Genomic DNA, 19022 nt, shown 5'->3' with positions numbered 1-19022 from the left:
AAAACTTAAAAGAAAAAGAGAAGGCACTCAAAAGCTTAAAAAATGACCTGGAAGTTAACAAGTATGAGAAAATAAGAAGCAGCAGACAGACGGTATTCAATATAGTTATTTCTATAAAGCTAATGATAAGTAAAAGATCAAAATTTACTGGTCTAATTTATCATGCACTAATTAGAATAGTATTTAATTTAATAATCTAAATAAATAAAGAATCTATAAAGTAATAAATAACTAAACTGGTCATCAGCTCAAAAAAGTGTGTGGGGAGAGTGACAGAGAGCTTCTTTTCTATCTTTCAGAAGATACTATAATCTGAACTTTCACCAAAGGTTCTTCTGCTGTCCTTCAAACCCTCCATTCCCAACCACCAGCAATACACCAAGTGGTTACTAAACTTTTGGTTACTTTGGCTTAGCCAGGGAAAGCAGGATAAAAATATCACAAAGGGAAGGCAGATTCAAAGCTAAGACCACATGTACACCTTTTTTTCCACATAAATTACGACATTTGAGAAAGCTAATTCATTCATCTACAATGCATCCTTACCATTTGCTAAGCCCAATGATCACATTACATCTTTACTGTTAAAGCTTCAGAAGTGATATGTATGTGTCCTCTTTCACCAGGACATGAAGGACTCTAGAGGACTATGATCACCTCCCATTTTCTTAAATTAAGGGTTCTCCAAATGACTTCTAAGGATACTAAGGGTTCTGAAAGCCTTAAGGGTTTCTAGAATTTGTAAGTTTGGATGAGGTTAAAAAGAATGATACAACTTCTCCCAATTCTCCTATACGAGAGGATACAATATTTTCCAGACACATTTGAAAATCTACACAGGATCTTGTGCTCTGTGAAGAATTTGGGAACCAGTGCTCACTCATAAAGAATATTAGATGTATGGGTTGGGGTTGTAGCTTAGTTGTAGAGTGCTTGCCTCACATGTGTTCAATCCTCAGCACCATGTAAAAATAAATAAATAAAAAGAAGGTATTGTGTCCATCTACAACTAAAAAATATATATATATATTTTAAAGAGAATATCAGGGCTGAGGCTATATAGCTCAGTGGTAGAGCACTTGCCTTGCATGTGTGAGGTATGGGGCTTTTGATCCTCAGAACCACATAAAAATAAGTAAGTAAATAAATAAATAAAGATACTGTGTTTTTTAAAAAAAGAATATCAGATACTTCATCATAAAATTAGAATACAGTATGAGAAGTTAATTCAAAAATGAAAAAATGCTAATTCTTAACCAAATAATGATTTTAAAAAATGAGTTCCTGATAAATCTGAATCCATAAAAAGAAAAAACATACATAAGTAGCAGGCGATAAAAGAAGGGACACACAATGATAAATTTGGAAGGGAAAACAAGTAAAAGATGGTTTTCTACAATGTCATACCTAACACAAAAGATAGAGAAAATGAGAACACACATCAACTGTGGAAGAAATTGAAAAAGAATTATTAATGCCCTCAAATCCCACTTAAAGATAAGGAGATAATGATTCTGAATCTCAATAGATTTACTGCAGAATACTCTCAAATTTCTCAAGACCTAGATGACTGACTTCTTGATAATCTACAGGATGTTTATCATTATCTCCTAGTCGGTCTCACAGTAGACACTCAACAAATACACGGAATGCAGTTTTGAAAAATTTAAATGTAGTTATAAACAACTCCTCCTCAGGAAAGAAAGTATCAGTTACATGGCATGCCAAGAAGTACTGAACTATTAAAGTTCTTCCCACTCTATGCTGCATTGGGGAAAAAAGTTGTCATAGAGTACCACAGAAAGGAGATAAAAGGCCACCAGGCATCCTAACAGCCTACACTATTCACTACAAACACCCTGCCCTGATATGATGAAAGGTCAAAACACGAGCTTAACCAGGTCAAGCAAAAAGATAATAAAATTCCAGTTCTTTTTGATTATGTGCACTTGACCTAGTTAATATCCACAAATGCATCAGCAGCCTAAGGTTACTCCTCATGCATTATGGGCCATGCTATTTGAAAGAGTGGCATACAACAATATAAAATTAAATCATGTGCTATTCCAAACTCATTTAAGACAAACCTGTATAAACCTAGAAGTGTTTATTAATCAGTTCCAGAACATGAGAAAAGGTTTCATTAAATCTACCAATTTAAAATAGGAAAAAGGGTTTTTAAATGCTTAAAAGATCCTATCTATTACATTTTAAAAAAGTGGGAACAAATGAGTTTTTAAATTCTAAATAATTCAATGAATCAAAATTAGAGATAATGGAGAAAAGTAAAAAATTATTGGCTTAAGCCAGGTGCAATGGTGTATGCTTGTAGTCCCAGTAGCTCGGGAGGTTGAAGCAGGAGAATCTCTTGAGCCCAGGACTGTGAGACATCCCTGGGTAACATAGTAAGAGATCCCCATCTCAAAGAGAGGAGGGGGGAAATTCAGATGATATGAATTTAAATTGTACCTAGACAATTTAAAATATCTAGCATAACATATACTCAGTAGAATGTAATTTTGATATTCCAATTAATAAATTTCTTTTTTTGTGTACACTGTCCTCTAAAGACGACAAATATACTAAATTTCAAGTTACTAGAGATAATCAGAAAGGAGAAAAATATCACTGGATCTGAGCTGAAAAAAAATGGAAGAAAAAGCTAATAAAATTAAGTTGCTTGAAGTCATAGCATTGATAAATGCCAGAAAGATGATCTGAATCCTTATGTGATTCCCAAAGCCTGTGTTCCACTGATCTATGGTGCCAGGAGGAACCTCTGGCTTAACAGATATTTATGGAACATCTATTATGCAACAAGCACAAGAATACAAACATAAGTAATATTATGTTTTAAGGAGACTTAAAGTAACTGTCCAATTATTTGATTTGAAACTTGGCCCTCTAAATTCAATTTAAATGACACTCCCATTACACAGCCATTACATATCTAAAAGTCACATATTTTAACATACAAGGTATTATTTTCTTATGTGTAATAAGTACCCTTTTAATGTTGAAAGTAATTATAATTTTTTTATTGTAGAACATTATTATAAGAGTAACAAAAGGGACTAACATCCCACACAGACTTTTATGCTTTTAGGGCATCCTCAGTCTTATGCATTCTTTGTGCACGCGCGCGCACACACACACACACACACACACATATACAATTTAAAAAGTAATCTGAGAAAGGGAGCCATAAGTTCTAAGTCCAAGTTCATTCAGGCACAGTGCATTCTCAAATACAGAGAAAGTTTCCTACAGAAATTTTAATCACTTAGAATGTATGAACATTTAAGTGAGTTGATCTAGTCATTCTCAGCAATCTTTTAAGAAAATTCCAAGTAATTCAATATTATACAATTTGGAGATGTGTGGGCTTAAAAATTAAATGTAGTTCAGTGGAGTAACGCTGGATGAACATCCATAATCATTAATAGATCTGCAAAAGGCTGTGTATCTGATCTTATACTGTTCAATATTTCCTATCATGGATCACATGAAGACACAGAAACTATACTGAAACTTCAGAAAATCACCAATTTCTTTCTCATCTCTCCTGTTCAGCAAAGCGGAACCCACAGCTGGCTATCTATCATACTGAGACAAGGGAGAATTATAAAAAGCAAGCAGGGCTTTCCAAAACAACTTGAAGGAAAGTCCCATGAAAATGATCATATGGACCACAAGAGGAAGTAACACATTCCAGAGATAAGGAACACAGTAAAACTGAATAATTCTCATCATTTACTAACCAATCTATGAATGAAACACAGGTGGAGATTTTGATCACTTTGAAAGAACTAATAACCAAGAATATTCAAACTTCAAAACCCTTCAGATAAAGCAAATCCAGTATAAATAGGAAAGAAGTGATTTTCCCATAACACTGCCGACCTCTGACCAAGTAAAATTAAGATCAAACCATTTTAAGTTTTCTCTATAGATAAAAACTATACTTACCACAATCCACTCAGCAATGTTTTCATAAAGCTCTGGACTAAAAATTGCTTTTTTAAGCCTAGCTAGAGGACCATCAGCATCTACTAATCTGCACCGCATGAAAACATCACAGTAGCCTCTAAAATCATTGCAAGGGGATCCAGGTTGCAGAGTGATGGTTCGACCATTGAACTGCTTGCTCCACTGTATAGACCCTGTGCTGGCACAAGTTGATGGATCCACTGGAAAAGAAGTGCCAAATATAAGTTAAAGAATAATTTCTTAACGGACCAGTTAAGGAAAAGGGAAAGAAGAAACAGCCTAAAATCATTACCATGACACGATAAATAGACCTTTCTAGTTCAGCTGAGTAATGTCATTAATAATTCACCTTAATGTTTCAATATAAACAAACAACCAGCAAGTCTTATGTCTACAATGAATTTAAAACTTTCTAACCATATTTGTATAAATTACTGCCATAATGCTAGCCATGTTTTGTCTAGTGTATTATTAAAATAGTACATTTTAGGCAAGATGGGTGCAGTGGTGCACACCTGTGATCCTAGCAACTTGGGAGTCTGAGGCAGGAGAATCACAAGTTCAAGGCCATCCTCAGCAATTTAGTCAGATCTTCAGAACTTAGCAAGACCATCTCAAAAACCAAAAAGTGCTGGGGATGGAGCTCAGTGTGTAAAGGTGCCCCTGGGTTCAGTTCCTAGTACCAAATAAATGAATAAGAAAATAAGTATAAAAACACTGTAGGGATTCTAATGCTAGAGACACAATGCTATGTTACATTTAAAATGTTCTCAAAAGAATAGAGTTAGCTAGGAACTATTATGTCAAAGTTTAGCACTCAATATTTAGGACAAAATAATGGTTTTTAAAGCAGATTATATACTCTTAGATCTTAAAAGCCTTACTTTTCTTCATACAGCAGACATGACATAATTCCTTATCATCTTTGCCATCAGAACTGGCACAAGTACATTCCTCCAAGCCATGTTTCTCACAGATAGAACCTGCACATTGCTGGAACAAAAGACAAATTATTTAAACCCTTTATATAGTCAAATGTGCCTATAGTAACAGGCAGGTATAAGCTTCTATGTCAAAATAATTAAGTGCAAATATAACTGAAAAACAACCATAGAGCTAGGGATGTGGCTCAGTAGTACAGCAATTATCTAGAATGTGCAAAACCCTAGGTTCAATCCCCAGCACCCCTGAACCCCAGCCATGGGGACTCACAGAGATGGGTATCAGAACTGAATAATACAAACACATTTGAAAAAGAGTAAATCCAAATAAGATAATAACTCTTCTAAAGTGATGTCAACAACAACAAAACCCCAACTAAACAAATGCAGAGGGGCTGGGGATGTGGCTCAAGCGGTAGCGCGCTCGCCTGGCATGCGTGCGGCCCGGGTTCGATCCTCAGCACCACATACAAAGATGTTGTCTCCGCCGAAAACTAAAAAATAAATATTAAAAAATTCTCTCTCTCTCTCTCTCTCTCTCTCTCTCTTTAAAAAAAATGCAGAGAAAGATTAGATGAGCATTAATTTTATGTTGGTTATTATGACTCCTCTATATGCAGAGAAAAATGAAATTTTCTATGTGTAGAGGAGTAAGATATTTAGCCATGAAAGCTTTAAAGACTCACATTTAAGGAAAATGACCAGAAAAGTTCTTTTATTTAGGCTGTTAAAATATTAATTTATAAAACTTAAAAGCAGCATAGACAGTCACATGCCTAGCTGTACTATAAATTTCTCCAGGGAATACCAAACACATGTCATTGGAAAGATAAAAGACAAATCAGTAGTTAATTGGATGCCAGTAGGCACTCATCCCACATAATACATTCAAAACTTCATCCGGGAAGAGATGCGGATGTTACTGAGAGTTCAAGATTAATTACTTTACATAGTTTTAAGTGTCAACAAATACTCTGAAAAAGTAGTCTCTATAAAGTTAAATATAAAAACATATAAAATCAAATGCTTACCCCATTAATACACACTTGTGTATGTCTATTACAGTCTGTGAAGTTTGGTTTAGGATCAGATGCTGGGCAGAGAGCTGTGCCACCATTACATATCCCTTCTTTCGCACAGTCTGAATCATCACGACACTTCTCAGACTTTGACTTAAATGCACACTGTGCTGTACAACAGGGACCTTGACTTGGACTAGATTAAAAAGTGAATTAAAATAGTGAATCACTAGGTATTTTCTGTATACTCAGAAATGCTTCTGATTTTTAAATCATTAATTTCATCATTTAAATGGTAAAAGTGTTACTGCTACTAGTATTTAAATATTAATAAAACTTGGAAGCTACTGTATTTGAACATTTTAATAAGTGAGGAAAAGTAATTAAGCTTCTGCTTTTTAGCCCAAATATGCTATATTCAGTATTCTTACTCTATTTTCCTTTTGTAAAATATTATAATAGAAAACGGATTTAATATTAAGGAAGTTACCAGTGTTTTAATAGTTATATTATACATTAATCAGTTTATCAACTTTTCCATTTTTATGCTAAAATCAAACTAAACTACATATACCAGTCATTTAAAAAATATTATACAAACTATATTCTATTGCATATAATCTGTCACTAATGAAGTAATCTGATAAGGCACAAAAGTACTCCATACTAACTAATATTTAAAGTTAAAATTCTAAAAATATGGAAGATAGTCACATTTTTAATGTTAGCAATTAAATAATATGTATTTTATTAAGCAATTATAATTTTTGTTCTTTTTTAACAACCACCACAAAAATTATAAGTAATTCAAACTGCCAACTGGATATTAAATGCCATTCCAGAAAAAGTAAAATGCAACAACAAAGACAAAGTTTCAAAACTATAAGCATCTCTTAATCTCAGTTTTAAATCTATCAAAACTGCTTTTAGGTAACTTTACAGGAACATTAACATTACTAGAATTAGTAAGGTACCTGCAATGTTTTCCAGGTTTTAGTTTGCACTTTTTCCCCTCTGGCTGGTTTGCATCAAAGCAACACTCATCTTTACACTGATCACTATAGCCACAATCACATTCTTCACCTTGCTCTACCATTCCATTTCCACATATAGGTTGGCCAGATTCTGAGGAAAATAAAAGAAAAGGTAAGCAGTGTTTGCAAACATTAAATTTACTTAAAAGTCACAAACTTACTAGAGCTTTGTAACAAAGGGAGAAAGGAAAACTTTGGTGAATAAGAAAAATAAACGAGGAATCCGGAAATCAGGAAACCTAGTTTTAACAATTTAAGAAGCAATGCAACCTCAAGCAAGCAAGTCCCTTCCCTTTTGGCAGCCTCTGTTTCTTAATCTGCATAGTGAAAGGGTTTGAGTTAATGGCCCTTCTAAGGCCCCTTAACCTGCTATTTAGTTTAGGCCACATTGTGTTTTATTGAATAATGACTACTATTTTTAATGTTAGCAACTAAATACTATACCAATGCAAATTAAGATAGTGCTTCATCAACCAGGAAAAAAAAAATTATTTTCTTACAGAAAATTTCAAACACATATAAAAGTAGTAAAATAAAAAGCACAATGAACGCTCATGAATGCTATTCTTGTCTCAGTTATTTCCAACATTTTTTTTTTCTATAGTATTTTAAAACAACCCCACCTAACATAGCATGGTTCCTATAAATACTTCAGGAAGTACTTTTAAAAGATAAGGATAAAGGATAAGAATATTTTTTCTTTTTTAAACCTAATCATAATAACATTACCACATCTAAGAAAATTAACAGGATGTTTAATGGCACCTAATAGCCAATACACATTCAATTTCCCTCAACTATCTCTTTACAACTGATTGATTTTAAATCATATTTCCAAACAAGGTTTTCCCAACCCCAATTCCCCACCTCATGGTTTTGCTTTCGGTTGACACATCTCTTAAGATATTTAATATAACGACTTACTCTTTTCATTTTTACAACATTTATTTGTTAAAGAAGTTGGGTAACTTTGCCCTATTAAATGTCTCACATTTTATTGGGCTGACTATAATATAAGCCTCACACATTTGAGGCAAGTGCTCTGCCACGGAGCCACAATCCAAGCCTGCAAATAACTAATTTGAAGTAATAATTCTATGTGAGATGAATATTAATGCATAATAAATATTGTGTCCATTTTCTGACTATCATTTTCCCTTTTCTCCCAAATTATAAAATTCATAGGAATCATAAAACTACTATTGGACTTAAAAAACATTATTACTAAGTAATTTCTAAAAGATGTACATTAGTTTTGCTTCTCAGCTAAACCAGGCTTCTAGGGAAGAAACATATATTATTTATATCTTTTGTATTCCTATACAGCCTAACAATAGTGTTCTAGAACTTGGTTAGTTAAGGATAGACAGTCTGATCTAAGTACAGTGAATAATTTTAGAATTTCTTCAACTCTATTCTAAAGTACAAATTTTTGTTGATGGAGTTTAAAATTGTAATAATGAGTTTGATTCCCACTAGTTGCTAGTATGCAAAAAGAATAAACCCAGCATATCCTAGGTATAAATATAAGCAAAAAGAATAAACCCAGCATATCCTAGGTATAAAATCTTGTACTCTTTTCTTTCAACTAGACCAAAATCAAAGTGGAAAATAATCAGAGTACAGACTTTAAATGAAAATTAAATGAATAGAAGGGAACACATCTCAAATACAGGAACCCTACATGTAATAGTACATCTGAAAAAAAACATTCTAGAGAGATTGGCTTTACATTTAGAAAGTTCATTCTTATCCACAACCACATCAACCATTAAAGGAAATTGTAGAGGTTACTGAAATTCCATCCCTCTGTTTAATTTTATATCATCTCTTTTGTTCTCTAAAATTAGAAGAATGCATGTGTACCCATATAAAAAGTAATAATGGTTTTTTCAAGTCCAGTAATAGTTTTATAATTCCTATGAATTTTATAATTTGTGAGAAAAGGAAAAAATGATAGTCAGAAAATGAACACAATATTTATTATCCATTAATATTCATCTCGCATAGATTTATTACTTCAAATTAGCTAGCTGCAGGCTTGGATTGGGGCTCGGTGGCAGAGTGCTTGCCTCACATGTGTGAGGCACTGGGTTTGATACTCAGCACCACATACATACATATATAAATGTATTGTGTCCATTTACAAGTAAAAAAAAATATTTTAAAAAATTAGCTAATTGCTAACAGCTTAAATACACAGATACTATATAAAATGCAAAAATTAGCCGAGTATGGTGGTATACTCCTGTAATTCCAGCAACTTTCGAGGCTGAGACAAGAGGATCCCAAGTTCAAGGACAGCCTCAGCAACTTAGTGAGACCCTGCCTCAAAACCTACAAAAAAATAAGAGAGATGTAGCTCGGTGCTACAGCACCCTTGGGTTCAAGGGTTTTAAAAAAAAAAATTATAGTAGGTACACATTTTATCGTAATTTAAAGAACTAATTTCTTATAATACTTAAAAAGCAACACGCTTACTTGTTAAAATCAACTTCAATCAAAAAGTTTACTATGAAGACTCAATTTATAAAGTAAAGACCCTACCATCTACAAGTACTTCTATATTAAAAAGCAACATAAAAACAGCCCTGATTACAGTAAAAAAAAAATGGTAACATTAATGTGATTTCAACCTACCCTTTTATTATTTATTTATTTATTGGGGGTGGGTGTACTGGGAATTGAACTCAGGGGCACAACTGAACCACATCCCCAGCCCTATTTTTTGTATTTTATTTAGAGACAGGGTCTCACTGAGTTGTTTAGTGCCTCGCTTTTTGCTAAGGCTGGCTTTGAATTTGTGATCCTCCTGCCTCAGCCTCCCAAGCTGCTGGGATTACAGGTGTGCACCACCACACCCAGCTCAATCTACCCTCTAAAACGAAGCCTTTAAAAGAAAAAGCCAAAGATTCTGAAATATAGGATGAAAAGACAAACTACAGGGGCTGGCGAAGTGGCTCAAGCGGTAGCGTGCTCGCCTGGCATGCGTGCGGCCCGGGTTCAATCCTCAGTACCACATACAAACAAAGATGTTGTGTCCACCGAAAACTGAAAAATAAATATTAAAAAATTCTCTATCTCTCTTCTCTCTCTCTTTAAAAAAAAAAAGAAAAAGTCAAACTACAGTTTTGGAGAAAATATTTATAAACAATTATCTGATAAATAATTAGTACCTAAACTATATAAAGAAATCTCAAAGTTCAGACTGGGGATGTAGCTTAGTGGTAGAGTGTTTGCCTCGAATGTGCAAGGTCCTGTGTTCAATCCTTAATACCAAAGAGAAAGAAAGACAGAGAGAAAGAGAGAAAGAGAGAAAGAGAGAAAGAGAGAAAGAGAGAAAGAGAGAAAGAGAGAAAGAAAGAAAGAAAGAAAGAAAGAAAGAAAGAAAGAAAGAAAGAAAGAAAGAAAGAAAGGAAATCTCAAAATTTAACAGGAAAAATATCCCATTAGAAATGACAAAAAAAAAAATCAATAGATATTTCACCAAAGAAGATATATAGATGGCAGATAAGCTCATGAAAAGATGTTCAACATCTTTAGTCATCAGAGAAATACAAGTTAAAAGCATGAATATCACTACACTCCTATCAGAAGGGTTCAAATAAAAAAAGTGAAAACATTATACTAGTGAAATGAGAGAAACTGAATTCAGCCACGCGACCAGCACTCTAGCTTCATACTAGAGCTTCGAAACATAGAAATTAACTAGTGAGTTCAAATTAAAGACACATAACTCTCAATTTACCTTTTTCTTGCCCAGTTCAGAGACGGCTTCTCCCAGCTCTTGCCTCTAGCCACCTGATGCAGTAGCGAGGTTTACACAAGAGGCCAGCAAGAGAGAGAGAAACACGCCAGGGAGTGATCTTTTATTGGGGAACAAAAAATTCAGGGGAAAATTCCATCCAATGAGGGTGGAGGGGGGCAGCATTCCAAGGTCAAGGTCAGTGATTGGTTTTCAGGTCAGTGGTCAGTCACACCCCCACACAGACAAGCCCTTGCACCTGGGGAAGGGTGAGGAAGGCTCTGACACAGCTTGTCTAAGCACCTCACACCCAGCCAGGGAGGTAGCTCAAATCACGTGCAAGAACGGCCTCCCTCACTGAATCATTCATATATTGCTGATGAGAATGTAAAATACTGCAGTCACCCTAGAAAACATGTAGTTTTATACAAAACAAAACAAGCAATTAACTATATGGACTTAAAGCATTTACCCCAAAGGAAAATAAAAATTTATGTTCACACTAAAAACTTACACATGAATGTTTATAGCTAATTTATTCATAACAGCCAAACTCTGGAAATAGCCTGGATATCTTAACAGGTGAATGGTTAAACAAACTTAAATAGTATCACGGAATACTACTTAAAATAGAAAAGAATAAACAATTGCTACAAAGTACTTAGTTATTTATTGTACTGGGGATTGAATCTAGGTGTGCTTTACCACTAAGCTAACTCCCCAGCATTTTATTTTTATTTATTTTGAGACAGGGTCTCTCTAAATTGTTAATGAATTTGCAATCCTTTTGAATTGCTGGGATCACAGCCCTTGGTTACAAACAAGTTACACAAATCTCCAGGGAATTGTGCTCAGTGGAAAAAAAAAATAGACAATCCCAAAAAGTTATATGCTGTATGATTCCATTTATATAATATTTTGAAGTGACAAAATTACAGAAATGGAGAAGAGGTTAGTGGAATAGGAGAGTGAATAAGAGAGTGAACAGTAGGCCATGTGCTTATTAATGGGCAACATCCTTTTGCTGATGAAACTGTTATGAATCTTGACTACGATATTGGGATATTTAAATCTATAAATGTGATAGAATTGTGACAGAATTGTATGGAACTAAATAAAGACAGAAATGAGAGCAAAAGAAACTGGGAAAATCAGAATAAGATCTATGGACTGCATATATCAATGAAAGTCTTGTGGTTCTGATATTATACTATAGTTTTGCAAGATATTACCAGTAGGCAAACTAGGTGGAGAATACAGAAAATCTAACTTCTCATAACCTTATGTGATTTTATAATCATCTCAAGGACATTTTCCATTACAAACAAAAGGCTAGGCTTATCTGAGAATCTGCCTCAATTCTTATTTAACACCTCTTTGAGTGCTCTTTGTGTACACTCAGTGTTTGTCCTGAAGTAACTTATAATCTTGTGAAAAACAACAAGGACATATAAATAAACTTTAGGACAAAGTAGAATATTTAGAATTCATTAAATGCCTCAAGAGAGGCATAATAGATTAATGGAAAAAAATGTGATGATGTACACACAATGAAATATTCACTAACAAATAGGAATGGACTTCTGATATATACTATAAAATGAGCAAACCCTGCAAATCATGTGTCAGAGGAAATAAGAGATATAAAAGAATAAATATTGTATGATTCCACTTGTATAAGGTACCCAGAATAGGCTAATTCATAGAGACAGAAAGTAGATTACAGGTTACCAGGAGCTGAATGGAAAAGGAAGCAGGAGCTACTGCTTAATGGATAAGGAATTCTGATGATAAAAACAATTCAGAGGCTGGATGTGGTAGTACATGCCTGCAATCCCAGCAACTCAAGAAGCTGAGACAGGAGGACTGAAAGTTCTAAGCCAGCCTGAGCAACTTAGTGAGGCGTTAACAAACTCAGAAAGAGCCTGTCTCAAAATAAAAATAAAAAGAACTGAGGATGTAAAAAAGCACTTTGTCATTGTCAATCACCAGTACCAAAAAAAAGAAACGACTTGGAAAGATAATGGTGACAACTGCACAACACTGTGAATATAATGTCACTAAACTGTACTAAACTGGTTAAAATATAGCAAATTTTATTTAATATATATTTTACTATAATAAGACAGAATTTTATAGCAGCTTTATTCAGATTAGCCCAAACCCATACAGCACATGTGTTCATCAATAGAAAATGGCTGAACAAACTGGGATACACTCATGTAAGGCAACACTGCAAAGGAACAAAAGAAAAATACTAGTGATGAATCTCAAAATATTATACTAAGTTGGACCAATGAACTATGGCGGGAGTCAAAATCCAGCCAGACCACCCACACCAGCCCACGCAGGTTTCAGGCTCTCGGTAGGCCTGGTTCACTCCTCCCCCAGTGGGGCAGACATGGCCAGAGCATAGCCTTTGGAGCAGGACTGCCCCTTCCAACCAGCAGACCACCACAGGAGGTCAAGCCCACTGGCTGAGATCCACCCACTCCAGATCCAGGATGCAGTAGCATCCATTTAGGGACACCAGTAGGGTCTGGAAGCCCAACATCAAGGTGAGGTACAGACAATCTGCACGGGTACTACAAGAATATAGGGTAGAAATTGTAATACTTCAGATCCATACTGCAAGAAAGGAAGATATAGACAACATGAAAAAACAAGGAGGGAAAGTGCCCCAAACAAACCAGGACACTATTATAACAGAACCCATGGACAGTGAAGTTGATGAAATGTCAGAGAAGGAGTTCAGAAAGTTCACAATTAAAATGATCTGTGAATTAAAGAATGATGTAAATGAGCAAACACAGGCAAAAATTGATCACTTCAGTAATGAGATAAGAAAATAAACACAGATAGCAAAAGATTACTTCAAGAGAGAGAGAGAGAGACTCTGAAAAAAAAAAAAAAAACAGCCAGAAATCCTTGAAATGAAGGATGCAATAAATCAAATAAAAAACTCAATAGAAAGAATAACCAACAGACTAGATCACTTGGAAGAAAGAAAGTATATAATCTGGAAAATAAATTTGATCAAACTGTGAAGAAAGTTAGAAACCATAAAACAGAACATCCAAGAATTATGGGACAGCATCAAAATGCCAAATCTAAGAGTTATTGGGATAGAGGAAAGCACAGAGCTTCAAACCAAAAGAAAGTACAATCTCTTTAATGAAATAATATCAGAAAATTTCATAAGCATCAAGAATGAATTGGAAAATCAAATACAAGAGGCTTACAGGACACCAAATGAACAAAATTACAACAAATCTACACCAAGGCACATTATGATGAAAATGCCTAGCATACAGAATAAGGATAGACTCTTAAAAGCTGCAAGAGAGAGGAATTAGATCACATATGGGGGGACCAATTCGTATCTCAGCAAATTTTTTCAACCCAGACCCTCAAAGCCAGGAGATCATGGAACAATATATACCAACCTCTGAAAGAAAATGGATGCCAACCAAGATTTTTTTTTTAAGAGAGAGAGAAGAGAGAGGAATTTTTAATATTTATTTTTCAGTTTTCGGTGGGCAACATCTTTATTTTATTTTTATGTGGTGCTGAGGATTGAACCCAGCACCCCGAGCATGCCAGGCGAGCACATTACAGCTTGAGCCACATTCCCAGGCCCCAACCAAGAATCTTATACCAAGCAAAATTAAGTTTTAGATTTGATGATGAAATAAAAACCTTCCATGATAATCAAAAGTTAAAAGAATTTACAACTAGAAAGCCTGCACTACAGAACATCTTCAACAAAATATTCCAAGAAGAGGAAATGAAAAATAATGATGAAAATCAGCAGAGGGAGGGACTACACTAAAGGAAAATCTAATCAGAGGAGAAACCAAGTCATATTAAATACCAAAAATAAACAAAAATGGCTGGGAATACAAATCATGTCTCAATAATAAGCCTGAATGTTAATGGCCTAAACTTACCTATCAAAAGACACAGACTAGCAGATTGGATCAAAAAATAAATAAATAAATAAAGACCCAACAAAATGCTGCCTCCAAGAGACTCATCTCATAGAAAAAGACATTAACAAACTGAATGTAAATGGTTGGGGAAAATCATACCACTCACATGGACCTTGGAAACAAGCAGGGGTTTCCATCCTTATATCAAATAAAGTAGAAGTTTATTTAAATTAAAGTCAATCAAAAAGGATAAAGAAGGACACTTATAAATATATATGCCCCAAACAACGGAGCAGCTATATTCATCAAACAAACTCTTCTCAAATTCAAGAGTCAAATAGACCACAATACAATAATTTTGGGTGACTTTAACACGCCTCTTTCATCACTAGATAGATCTTCCAAACAAAAGCTGAACAAAGAAACTATAGAACTCAATAATACAATGAATAATTGTGACTTAACTGACCATATATAGAATATTCCATTCTTCAATGAGAGAATATACTTTCTCCTCAGCAGCACATGGATCCTTCTCTAAGAGACCATATATTATGCCACAAAGCAACTCTTAGCAAATAGAAAAAAGTAGAGATACTACCCTGCATTCTATCAGATCATAATGGAATGAAATTAGAAATCAATGATAAAATAAGAAATAAAATCCACTCCAACACCTGAAGACTAAATAATATGCTACTGAATGAACAATGGGTTTCAGAAGACATCAAGAAGGAGATTAAAAAGTTTTTAAACAAGAATGAGAACATAGATACGAGATATCGAAATCTCTGGACACTATGAAGGCAGTTCTAAGAGCAAAGTTCATTGCATGGAGTTCATTCCTTAAAAGAAGAAAAAGTCAACAAATAAATGACTTAACACAACATCTCAAAGCCCTAGAAAAAGAAGAACAAATCAACACCAAAAGCCGCAGAAGACAGGAAACAATTAAAATCAGAGCTGAAATTAATGAAATTGAAACAAAAGAAACAATTGAAAAAATTGACAGAACAAAAAGTTGGTTCTTTGAAACAATAAATAAAATTGACAGACCCTTAGCCATGCTAACAAAGAGAAGGAGAGAGAAAACTCAAATCACTAACATACATGATGAAAAAGGAAATATCACAACAAACACTACAGAAATACAGAAGATAATTAGAAATTATTTTGCAAACCTGTACTCCAATAAAATAGAAAATATCGAAGGCATCGACAAATTTCTAGAGTCATATAATTTGCCCAAATTGAATCAGGATGATATACACAATTTAAACAGATCAATTTCAAGTGACGAAATAACAGACGCCATCAAAAGTCTACCAACCAAGAAAAGCCCAGGACCAGATGGAAACACAGCCCAGTTCTACAAGGCCTTTAAAGAAGAACTAATACTAATACCTATACTCTCCAATATATTTCAGGAAGTAGAAAAAGAGGTAGCACTTCCAAACTCATTCTATGAGGCCAATATCACTCTTGATTCCAAAACCAGGCAAAGACATATCAAAAAAAGAGAACTTCAGACCATCTCTCTAATGAACATAAATGCAAAAATTCTCAATAAAATTCTGGCAAATCGAATACAAAAACATATCAAAAAGATCATGCATCATGATCAAGGGGGATTCATCCAAGGGATGCAAGGTTGGTTCAACATACGGAAATCAATGAATATAATTCATCACATCAATAGATAAGATAAGAATCATATGATCATCTCAATAGATGCACAAAAAGCATTTGACAAAATATTGCACCTTTACATGTTCAAAACACTAGAAAAACTGGGGATAACAGGAACATATCTCAACATCGTAAAGGCTATTTACGATAAGCCCCAGGCCAACATCATCCTAAATGGAGAAAAACTGAAAGCATTCCCTCTAAAAACTGGAACAAGACAGGGATGCCCTCTTTCACCACTTCTATTTAACATAGTTCTTGAAACACTGGCAAGAGCAATTAGACAGATGAAAGAAATTAAAGGGATATACATAGGAAAAGAAGAACTCAAATTGGCATTATTTGCTGATGATATGATTCTATACCTGGAAGACCCTAAAAGTTCCACCAGAAAACTTCTAGAATAAATGAATTCAGCAAAGTAGCAGGATATAAAATCAACACCCATAAATCAAAGGCATTTCTGTTTATCAGTGACAAATCCTCAGAAAGGGAAATGAGAAAAACTACCCCATTCTCAATAGCCTAAAAAAAAAAAAAAAACTTGGGAATCAACTTAGTGAAAGATCTATATAATGAAAATTACAGAACCCTAAAGAAAAAAATCAAAGACCTTAGAAGATGGAAAGATATACCTCGCTCTTGGATAGGCAGAATTAATATTATCAAAATGACCATCAAAAGCACTATATAGATTTAATGCAATTCCAATCAAAATTCCAATGAAATTCCTCAAAGAAATAGAAAAAGTAATCATGAAATTCATCTGCAAAAATAAGAGACCCAGAATAGCTAAAGCAATCCTTAGCAGGAAGAGTGAAGCAGGTAGCATCACTATACCAGACCTTAAAATATACTACAGAGCAATAGTAATAAAAACAGCATGATATTGGCACCAAAACGGACTGGTACACCAATAGTACAGGATAGAGAACACAGAGGCTAACCCACAAAACTACAATTACCTCATATTAGACAAAGGTGCAAGAATATGCACTGGAGAAAAGATAGCCTCTTCAACAAATGGTGCTGGGAAAACTGGAAACCCCTATCTCTCACCATGCACAAAACTCAAATGGATCAAGGACTTAGGAATATATCCAGAGACCTTGCGTCTAATAGAAGAAAAAGTAGGCCCTAATCTCCATCATGTGGGATTAGGCCCCAACTTCCTTAATAAGACTACTGTGGCATAAGAATTAAAATCAAGAATTAATAAATGGGATGGACTAAACTAAAAAGTTTCTTCTCTGCAAAAGAAACAATCTGTGAGGTGAATAGAGAGCCTACATCTTGGGAGCAAATCTTTACCCCTCACACATCAGATAGAGTACTAATCACTGAGGTAATATAAAAAACTCAAAGAGCTAAACATCCCCCCCCTCAAAAATATCCAATCAATAAATGGGCCAAGAAACTGAACAGACACTTCTTAGATGATGTACAATCAATCAACAAATACATGGAAAAATGTTCATCATCACTAGCAATTAGAGAAATGCAAATCAAAACCACTCTTAGATTTCATCTCACTCCAGTCAGAATGGCAACTATTATGAAGACAAACAACAATAAGTGTTGGCGAAGATGTGGGGGAAAAAGGTACACTCATACACTGCTGGTGGAACTGCAAATCGATACAGCCAATATGGAAAGCAGTATGGAGATTTCTTGGAAAATTGGGAATGGAACCACCATTTGACCCAGCTATCCCTCTCCTCGGTCTATACCCAAAGGACTTAAAAACAGCATATTATAGGGACATAGCCACATCAATGTTTATAGCAGCACAATTTGCAATAGCTAAACTGTGGAACCAACCTAGATGCCCTTCAATAGATGAATGGATTAAAAAAAAATATGGCATATATACACAATGGAATATTACATAGCAATAAAAGAGAATAAAATCGTGGCATTTGCAGGTAAATGGATGGAGTTAGAGAAGATAATGCTAAGTGAAGTTAGCCAATTCCTAAAAACCAAATACCAAATATTTTCTTTGATATAAGGAGGCTGATTTGGGCTGGGGATGTGGCTTAAGCGGTAGCGCACTGGCATGCGTGCAGCCCGGGTTCAATCCTCAGCACCACATACAAACAAAGATGTTGTGTCCGCCAAAAACTAAAAAAAATAAATATTAAAAAAAATTCTCTCTCTCTTTTAAAAAAAAAAAAGGAGGTTGATTCATAGTAGGATAGGGAGAGGGAGCATGGGAGGAATAGAAGAACTCTTGATAGAACAGAGGGATTGGAGGGTAAGGGATGGGGTATGGGGTTATTAATGATGGAGGAATGTGATGGTCATTATTATCCAAAGTATAGGTATGAAGACACGAATTGGTATGAATATACTTTGTATTCAACCAGAGATATGAAAAATTGTGCTCTATACATGTAATAAGAATTGTAATGTATTCCACTGTCATACATAAATTTAAATAAAGAAAAAAAATATCATACTAAGTTAAAATTAGTCTTCCACAAAGGGGTACAAACTATTATGATTCCACTTATATGAAATATTAAGAGGCAAAACCAATCTATGGTGAAATAAGTCTGCTAGTGTTTGCCTTTGGGAATGTGCTGAGGACAGGGATTGATTAGGACAGGGAATAAAAGAGCTTTCTTAGGTGACAGAAATGTTTTATATCTTTTTTTTTTTTTTTTTTT

At 34.5% G+C, this 19022-nt stretch overlaps 1 protein-coding gene across 2 annotated transcripts in view; it reads right to left on the bottom strand.

Moving 5' to 3' along the window:
* Adam10 (ADAM metallopeptidase domain 10) overlaps positions 1-19022 on the bottom strand; it is a 155392-nt gene that overhangs the window by 10592 nt on the left and 125778 nt on the right. For both annotated transcript variants that reach the window (XM_048792959.1, XM_048792961.1), the window contains 4 exons: positions 6925-7075; positions 5963-6146; positions 4875-4983; positions 3970-4190 (listed from right to left, as the gene is read on the bottom strand). In XM_048792959.1, coding sequence (XP_048648916.1) covers positions 3970-4190; positions 4875-4983; positions 5963-6146; positions 6925-7075 — 665 coding nt within the window. The remainder of the gene's footprint in view (positions 1-3969; positions 4191-4874; positions 4984-5962; positions 6147-6924; positions 7076-19022) is intronic.

Source organism: Marmota marmota, unplaced genomic scaffold (genome assembly GCF_001458135.2).
Source record: "Marmota marmota marmota unplaced genomic scaffold, marMar, whole genome shotgun sequence".
Classification (NCBI taxonomy): Eukaryota; Metazoa; Chordata; class Mammalia; order Rodentia; family Sciuridae; genus Marmota; species Marmota marmota.
Note: the sequence above shows the minus strand (reverse complement) of the source record. Positions and strands in the feature narration are given on the sequence as shown.